Raw genomic sequence first — 9580 nt, forward strand, 5'->3', positions numbered from 1 at the left:
GGGTCTCGAACCCGTGGGCTCAGGCAATCCACTCACCTCAGCCTCCCAAAGGCGCAGGATTACAGGCTGAACCACCAAGCCCAGCTTTTTTTGTTTGTTTTTGTTTTTGTTTTGTTTTGTTTTTTTGTGTTGGAGTCTCACTCTGTCGCCCAGACCGGAGTGCAGTGGCCGCTGCCGGCCACCGCAGCCTCGACCTGCTGGGGCTCCGGCGATCCTTCCGCCTCAGCCTTCCGAGTAGCCGGAATTACAGGCATGTGCTACTACGCCTGGCTGATGTGTTGATTTATTGTAGAGATGAGGTCTCGCTGCCCAGGCGGGTCTCGACCCGTGGGCTCAGGCAATCCACTCACCTCGGCCTCCCAAAGGTGTGGGACTATAGGCTGAGCCACCGAGCCCAGCTTTTTTTTTTTTTTTTTTTGAGTTGGAGTCTCACTGTGTTGCCCAGACTGGAGTGCAGTGGCCGCTCCCGGCCACAGCAGCCTCGACCTGCTGGGCTCCGGTGATCCTTCTGCCTCAGCCTTCCAAGTAGCTGGAACTTACAGGCGCGCGCTACCACGCCTGGCTAATTTTTGATTTATTGTAGAGATGAGGTCTCACCAAGTTGCCCAGGCGGGTCTCAAACCGGTGGGCTCAGGCAATCCACTCACCTCAGCCTCCCAAAGGTGCAGGATTACAGGCTGAGCCACCGAGTCCGGCTTGGGATGCTGTTTTATAAAAGTTTCGGGATCCTGGAAAGGGGAGAAGACAGAGGATAGTATCTCTATTATCTTCTCCAGAGTGGGGCCGCCTTTCCTACAGAGTAGAAATCTGGAGTCACCTGAAGGGCCTACAATTTTACCTTCTCTACAGACCTATCTTCTTCCCAATTTTATACTCCTCCTCATTCTCAAAAATGTTTTTCAAGGTCTATGTCTATATTAAGGATTTTAATAAAGAAGGGGCATTCTAGCTATACGATCTTGGACAAACATCTTTCAATCTTCTCAAGCTTCAGTTTCCTTACCTGTAAAATGGGAATAACAATAACCAAACTGGATTGTTATGACTTTTAAATGCCATAATATGTGTGGAGAATTAAGCCCAATATTTGCTACATAGCATGTATACAATAAATAGAGGACTGCTTTTACCATAAATTATCAGATAGTTTCTAGGAGCTAACTGACAGAGAATTCAGAACTCTGTTCAAGGGAAAATGGCTATGGAGAACTCTGAAATCTCTAAAATGTTTAATTCTGCGCAGTCTTACTTCATTTACATCAGTAGTTCAATTCTTTACATGAAAAAGTCTTAAATACACATTTAGGAAATCTCATTTTGGAAAGAAGGGAAAGAAATGAAGGGATGGGGAAAGGCTTGGGGAAGAACAGCCAGAATGTTTGGGGGCCAACAGGATTGAAAAAAGGGACATGAGAACAGGAGATCCCTGAAGGCCTCATTTTGAGGGGTTCTGCAACCATTCAGACCTGAGCAGATTCTTTCTCATTCTTTCTCTGCTGCTCCCAGAGGGTTTGCCCATAATGCGAGCATCACAAACCATACCAGTTTGGGGAATGCTCTGTTCAGACTCAAGGTAGTTCCATGACCCCTACCTGGTGTAACCTGACCCAGACACCTAGTCACCAGGCTGTGTAAAGGACACCCGATTCTTTCTGTGACAGTGTGGTTACCCTAAACCTCATAAGACATGCTACAAAGCCAGACTCTGGCTCTAGTCCATACACAAACAAGTAAAGTTGCCCAAATCTGGGTCAGAAAGGAAAGTTGCCCTTGGGGCTCAGGGAGAATTATTGCTTGACAATCTGTGCCCACGGAGCAACGGTTCTCATCCCTGGCCTGGGCAGTAGAGTCACCTGGATAACTTTATTTATTTATTTTTAGTCAGAGTTTCACTCTGTTGCCCAGGCTGGAGGGCAGTGGCATGTTCACAGGCCGCCGCAGTTTCAACCTGCTGGGCTCAAGCGATCCTTCTGCCTCAGCCTTCCAAGACCTGGAGAACTTTAAAAAAAAACAAACACAAATGCTCCAAACTTTCCCAGACCTACTAAATACCTTGGGGGATGGGGCCTAGAAACATGCACTATAGTTTCTAAAAGCACCACAGTAGAGCTGGGTGCTGTGGTATACACCTCCTAGCTATTTGGGAGGTTAAGGCAGGTGGATCCCTTGAGCCCAGGATTTTGATACCAGCTTGAGTAACACAGTGAGGCCATCTTCAAATATAAAAAATAAAAAATAAAAGCATCACAGATGGTGACATGCTATGAAGCCAAGGTTGAATATAATGCTTTGTGGAAGTATCATGTTTTGAGCTATGGGAAATTACTGAGGTTCCCCAGGAGATAAATTTTTTTTTCTCCCTAAGTGGCATCTACAAACAGACCATCCTGTTCCAGTCCCCCTGGCTCTTCAAGACAAGGGAACTCAATCAGGAGACAACTGCCTTCAGTTGCCTAACTTTCCCAGGCTTTCCTCAACACCAGTAGAATTCAATAAAAGGTGCACTTCTTCCTGAAATTAGATTTAGATTTAACATTTGGGAAGCACTGTTTTGTGGTGGGTTCTGCAGCAGACACAAATTACAAGCCTGAGGAAGAGGTTCTACACTGTTCTCATTTGGGGTACATTCCTTATCAGCTTTACCAGCTCCTGACAACATAGTCCTAGGGAGATGTCTTCCCTGACATGATGAGTTATTACCTAAGATCAACATATAATTTGGGGTTTGTTGACATATGTCTTTTCGATATTCTTTTCAATTGCTGTAATGGCAGATGTGGCTAGGCTGAGTGTATGGCCTTGAGTTTATCTGAGGCTTTATCTTCTCCACCTGTAAAAACATCTACACGAATTTTAACCATCAGAATAATTCCACGTTTGAAACTATTTGATGGGAATCAAAGAATTATAAAGAAGGCACCGCAGAAGAGTATGTAGGCGCTTTTTTAGTGGAGAGCATTAGACCGATCTTAGCTGATTATTACTATGAGCTTTGAATTGTCTCCATTTTTAAAGATGACAAAACCAAGGTTCAGGGACCTCAGTAACTCGCCATACATACATTTAGGATAAGTCAGGGTAAGGATTTGACTCTAAGTGTTCTGATTCCCAGACTCATGCTTTCTCCTGAGCTCCACTCCAGCAGCCCTGACATCCCTTTTGAATGGCTAGTTATTTATGTGCAGATTTATAATAACTGAAAATTCATTTTCAGCCACATGTAAAAATCACAAATTAAGATCCAACAAAATTTTAGGAGGAAGATATAAAAGTAACGAGGGCTTAGAGAGGCTGAGTGACTTGTACAAAATCAAACAGCTAAACCTGTATTTGACCCAATACAGATACTTAGGTCTGTATGACCAAAGACCAAAAGAGCTCTTTTTAACTAGGCCAAGGTACATATACGGTGCAATGGAGAAGAACTCACTTGAGACAAGAGTTAGAAGCCACGGAATCCAGTCCTTGTTCCCATCACTTATTAGCTATATCACTGTGGACAAATCCCTCTCCCCCTGGAAACAGTGATCGATGACCTACTTTACTGACAAGCAAAGATCTACATGGATGTAAAAGAATTTTGAAAACTCCCTCCAAAAAATAATAGAGGGTAAAAACTTGGGCAAGAACAGTGAGTCAGACGTGTGTTCCAAATCCGACTCTGTCGCTTACTAGCTGTGTGACCTTGAGAGAGTGATTTTACTTCTCTTATGCCTCAGTTTTCTCATCCGCAAAATGGGGACAAAGCAAGAACTACCCCCAAACACTGTTGTGACAATTAAATGAGAGCACCCATTTAAACAAAGAATTGTCTGACACAAAATACTCGATCAATAAACGCCAGCCATTATTACCCTCGCAATTGTGCCTCTCGGGTCTTGAACTCCCTCGAAGCATGGACTCCCTGAGCTACCCAAAGCGCTCTGTGCTTCAGTCTCGATCGTGCTATTCTCTGCCCGCTTCCTCGGACCCTAACTCTCCCTTCCCAGTCCACAGCCAGACTTAAAAAGCCCACCCGGTTTCGGCGACGTTTCTTACTCGACGACCTTGGCTGGATCCCCGTGGTGCCCATAGACGAGCGCTCGGACCCGGGAGGTCTCGGCGGAGACGGAGTAGGAGGAGGCGGCTGGCCCACAGCGACCCCAAGCCGGGAGCAGCCCCCGCAGCAGCCGAGCTGGGGTTCGCATCCCCCGCAGCGCGCGGCGAACCCACATGCTCCGGTCAACTCGGAGCCTGACGCCCGGCTACGTCATCTTCCCGCGCCCACGCCCCGCCTCCCGCCCCGCCCCGCCCCACCGCGTGACCACGCCCCTCCTCCCTTTAAAGGGCCGTTTCCTTCTTTCGCTGCCCACGCGGTGGCGCCTGGTGAAACCGCGTTGGCGGTCAGGCGTGGGCCTCTGCGGTGCCGAGCTTCTGAGGCCGCCAAAGCCACTCTTCCAACGAGAAGGGACCTGGTGGTCTAAAGCTGGGTCTACAGCCTGCAGTTTGGTGTTTGATTTGGGGGAAATCATCTACTCTCTCCTGGCCTCAGTTTACCCTTCTCCCCACCATTGATTGAGTGCCCACTGAGCTAGGTCTCATTTATTCTCACTACCCTGAAACGGCATTGGGAGACACAGCTTATTTCTCTACACTGGGTAGAGCACACGTAAGCGGATATGGAGGCAGGAGTACTGGGCTCAGGGTCAAAGACCTAGGTTCAATTTCTGGCCCTGCTACTTAGCTTGGCTGCCTTGGGCGAGGGAAACTCCGAACTTGTTTTCTCATCGATACAACCACGAGGATAATATGCCTCCTTCCAGACTGTTGTAAGGATTGGATGCAACAATAGAGGAATGTTAATGTGGATATAAATGCTAAATGTGTTCAGATGCAAGGCAGGAATCACAAGGAGAAGGGCTGCTCTCAAAGTTCTCAGTGTAGAAAGGGATTAGGTGGAACACTGGGAGTGATTTGTAAAAGGTGTAGCCCCTTGAACGGTAGTTCATGCTTATAATCCTAGCACTTTGGGAGGCCGAGGTGAGAAGACTGCCTTTGCCCATGGGTTCTAGAGCAGCCTGGGCAACTTGGTGAGACCTCATCTCTACAATAAATCAAAAAATTAGCCAGGTGTGGTGGCGTGTGCCTGTAGTTCCAGCTACTTGGAAGGCTGAGACAGAAGGATCACCTGAGACCAGCAGGTCGGGGCTGCGGTGGCTGTGAGCAGCATACCACTGCACTCCAGCCTGGATGACAGAGTGAGACTCTGACACACACACACACACACACACACACACACACACACACACACACACACACACAAGGTGCAACCCCCGAAGGAAGCTAGATCTTATTTTTGGTGTAGGGAAGACATGAATATAACTAAAACCCCAGTTGAATGTTAACCAGTACCATAGTGCAATACTGTAGCCTGAAGAAGAGAGGTGCTCTTGGTGGGGGTTGGGGTGAGGGAGGGGGCTCTCGGAGGAGGTGCTGTTGGAACCAGCCCTGTGATCCAAAATCTTCTGTGTGCATAAAAATAATCTGAGGTCCCATCTCAGACCTACTGAATTAGAATCTTGGGGGTGGGGCTCCAGGAATCTACATCCTTACAAGCTTCCAAGAATATCCTGATGCAGGTGTCCCAGGGAATAGGCTTTGAGAGATTCTAAGATACTGAACCAGGGCTTTGGAGGGTAAGGACAAGTTTCTTTCTCTGGATTTCAATGACCTGAAGTTTGCCATGTCAGAGCTTTTCCTCTGAGGAAGACAGTATAGCAGGGAGCTGGACTCGGGCAAATCTGGCTTTAAGTCCTGGCTCTGCTGTTTGATTTTGGACAAGTCACTTGACCTCTCTTTGTCTTCATTTCTGTATCCTTAAAATGGAGGGAATACGTGTTATCTCTTTCAAGGTTCTTGTGAGGATCGAGTGAGATATTATTCACTTGAAGCATTTTAGTACAATTCTTGGCACATGGAAGCATTTGATAAATATTACCGGGTTATTGTGGAGATTAAATGAGAAATATAATATGTAAAACCCTTAGACCGGATCTGGCTTATAGTACGTGGTCAATAAATGTCTGTACTTGTTTTTATTATTAGAGAAACTTGGGGTCCCATAGTGGGCAAAGACTTGGTCCCACAGTTACATGTGTATACAATACTCAGTCCTGCTCATCTATTTTCAGTGACTCACAGGACTGCTTTGCTGGGAGGTACAAAATAAACCTCTGTTGTAAAACTCCCTAGGTGACATTGAGCTGCTGACATTCTCTTCTTCACCAAATTGGCTCCTCTTAGTTCCTGGGCAGCCCAGCCCGGAAGCCTGAAGAGTCATCCACCAACTCCTCCTCCTTGGGGAGGTGTGCATCCCAATAGCCCTTGCTTTTAGCCCAGGTCATCTGGGTTTCCCCACCGGCACAGTTTAAGAACCACTGATTGGTCGGGCTCTGTGGCTCACACCTATAATCCCAGCACTTTGAGAAGCTAAGGTGAGAGGATTGCCTAAGCCCATGGTTTCGAGACCAGCCTGAACGTCTAGGCAAGACCTCATCTCTACAATTAAAAAAAAAATTATCCAGGTGTGGTGGCATGTGCCTGTATTTCCAACTACTTGGAAGGCTGAGGCAGAAGGATCACCTGAGCCCAGCAGTCGAGGCTGCAGTGACCGTGAGCACGCCACTGCACTCCAGCCTGTCCAGCCTGGGTGACAGAGGAGACCCTGACTCAAAAAAAAAAAAAAAAGAACCACTGATTGAGGGGTTCAAGTCCAACTGTCTAGGCCTTGCATTCAAGACTCTTTGCACTCTGACTCCTATCTTGTCTTTCCAGCTTTTTCTTCTGCTGTTGGACCATGCCCAGCCTATGAGCCACCCGCACCTGATATCCACATCTCCTGGTGTGTCTTGTGCCCTTATTTAGGCTGCTCCTCCCATTTGAAATGCTCTTCCCTGCTTTACCTACCCTGGAAACTGCAGGTTCAGATTTCATTTCTTTGATGTTTCCCAACCCCCTAGGTTGAGTCAACTGCTGCTGCCTTTGTGTTTCCTCTGGACCAGTGTCACAGTCTTTGGGACATCGTCTCTTATTTATGTGTCCACTTCCCCCTCCAGGCAAGAGTGGGGCCATGTTTGGTTCATCTCCATGACACCAGTACTCAATATGGGGCCTGGCACAGGGTAGGTGTCATAAATATTCCATGAGTTGCAGGTAATTGAATTTCCTCATGGCCTGGCACTGTCTGTGGTGTGGTCTCCTTTTCCCTAGATTTGGGCTGGTCACTCCGGGTCAGGACTTTCTTTTTTCCTTCCTTCTTCTCTCAAGGATTATAGAAGTTTGTGGTCTTTTAGAAGTAAAGCCCAGTGTTCTCTTTTCATCTGTCCACCTGTTGTTTATATTCTTTCTCCCTCCATCATAGTCTCTGCTGTCTTTCCCTGCATGAAGAGCAAAGGGATGTGGAATCACATCTGGGTTCTAGTCCTGGGCTCTCCATTTACTAGCTGTGTGACCTTGGGCACATGTCATATGCTCTCTGAGCTTCAATTTCCACACCCATAAAATGAGATCAGTGGCAAAACTCCTGTCATGAGGCACCCTGGAGAGTCCCTTGCAAACAGCACCCTTGGCTGTTTCTTTTGTTCACTGGTTTTCTCCTCTTGAATCTCCTTTACAGGAGGGGCCTCCCCGGTCCAGCATCTCTCTAGCTTGGTTTTCTCCCCATCACTTTTTTCTCTCTGTTTAATTCTCTCTGTTTAATTCTCTACCTGTGGTTCTCCCCTGCTCTGTGTCTTTTGGTCCCTTCCCCAACTCAGCCTGGAGTTCGGAACACTGCCAAGAGAGGGGACCAAGAGCCTGGGAACCCTCATCCCTGCCTCCTCCAGCCCCAGGGCAGCTTCTGGGTGTGCCAAACTCGGTAGGAAGCCACCTAGGATTGGAGGCAGGGCACAGGGAGGGCCTAGATACACCTTGAGCTCGTAGGCTCTGTCCAGTGTCACTGCCCATCTCCCCCATGGCTCCCTCTGTGTCTACAGTCTGTTCTCTACTCAGCCGCTTGGGTCTTTAAACAAACCAGACATCAGACCTTATTCCTCCTCTGCTTAACGCTTCCATGGGCTTCCATTACTCTCAGGGTTGAACCCCAAGCCCGTAGCATCTCGCCTGACCCTAGACCCTGCCAACCTCTCCAGCCACATGTGGCAGGTCCCTCTCCCTCCATGCCAGCCGACCTGGCCTCCTTGTGGCTCCTCAAACCCACCAGCTCCTACCCTGCACAGGCTGCTCCCTCTGGTGTAATATACCTCTCTACTGATTTGCATGAGTCTGGTTCCTTCTTATACTTCAGGTCTCAGCTCCAATGTCACCATATCACTTCTTCAGCAAAGCCCTCTTGGGCCACCTTTTCTAAAGTGAATGCCCCTCCCCCATCTTCCTAATCACTACACTCCCTCCATTTTCTTCGGAATGCACATCTCATTGAAATGATATATTTATGTTTGCTGTTGTGCTTTCCCACGAGAATGTAAGCTTCATGAAGGCTAGGACCATGTCTATATTCAGTCATTCACCCATTTGCTATTTATTGAGCACCAACTACATGCCAGATACCAGGTACTGAGATACAAGATGAGATCTTTCCCTAAGGGAGCTCATTTCTGGAAGTGGAGACAAATAATGAATACACCAAACAGCGGATGCTCTGCTTAAAATTGCAGCAATCCCTGTCTCCTTCACTTTTTTCCCCCTAAATTTTCTGCTGTATGAGACAGTGATAAGTGATAAGGTACATACACCAGAGGATTTGCTTTGTCTTTTTTTTTTTTTTTAGTTGCTTATTATTCTTGTCTTCCCACTGGAATGTAAGCTCCATGAGGGTAGGGAATTTTTGTCTGTTTCATATATCCACCCAGGTCTATAGTAATTGTTGAATACATAAGTCAGTATCCAGAAAGTATTTGTTGAATGAATGGGTTTTCACATGGGATGTAGGTCTCAGCCGTTGTTGAATTCAAGCCAGACAACCTTGATTCACATCTTGGTGCTGTTGCACAACCTTGGAAAAGTCGTTTTCTCTCTCTGTATCTCAATTTTCTCAACTGTGTAATGGGAATATAGTAGTGTACACCTAATAAGGCTATGATGAAGATTAAATGAGTCCCTATGGGTAAAGCACACGAAAGGTTCCTGGTCTTACAAGATAATGAGCAACTAGTTTGCAGATCATTGTGTAAGGGCTTGTGCTGGGTAGAGGCCCAACTGTATTTAACCTGGGAGAGTAGGACCAGTGAGAGTTAATGAAGGGGCGAACTTCACGTCATGAAAAGGGGGAGCTTCCTAAAAGCCAGAGTTTCCCAAGTCCCGGCAACCGCTCTCGGGAGGAGATGAGCGCCCTGTGCTCGGAGGTACGCGTGAATGCACACGCGACGGGGCCAAGACAGAAGGTATTCAAGCACGGGATGGGACTGAGAGGCCGGGTCTCCCTGGGCCGCAGCCCCTGAGAGCGCTGTGCCGGAGCTCGGCGCCGGCAGCGAGCGTGCGCGCCGGCGAATGTCGGTGCCCAGCGGGTGCAGAGGCCGGCGGGCGCGCAGACCGCCGCGAGGCC

The 9580-nt window shown here is 47.8% G+C and overlaps 1 protein-coding gene across 1 annotated transcript in view; it reads right to left on the reverse strand.

Moving 5' to 3' along the window:
• MECR (mitochondrial trans-2-enoyl-CoA reductase) overlaps nt 1-4256 on the reverse strand; it is a 40625-nt gene extending 36369 nt beyond the window's left edge. Inside the window, exon 1 of the mRNA XM_008053687.2 lies at nt 4039-4256. Coding sequence (XP_008051878.1) covers nt 4039-4214 — 176 coding nt within the window. The 5' untranslated portion in view covers nt 4215-4256. The remainder of the gene's footprint in view (nt 1-4038) is intronic.
• Between the last annotated feature and the right edge of the window lie 5324 nt (nt 4257-9580).

Source organism: Carlito syrichta, unplaced genomic scaffold (assembly GCF_000164805.1).
Source record: "Carlito syrichta isolate Samal-C Ts95f unplaced genomic scaffold, Tarsius_syrichta-2.0.1 Scaffold288366, whole genome shotgun sequence".
In the NCBI taxonomy this organism is placed as follows: Eukaryota; Metazoa; Chordata; class Mammalia; order Primates; family Tarsiidae; genus Carlito; species Carlito syrichta.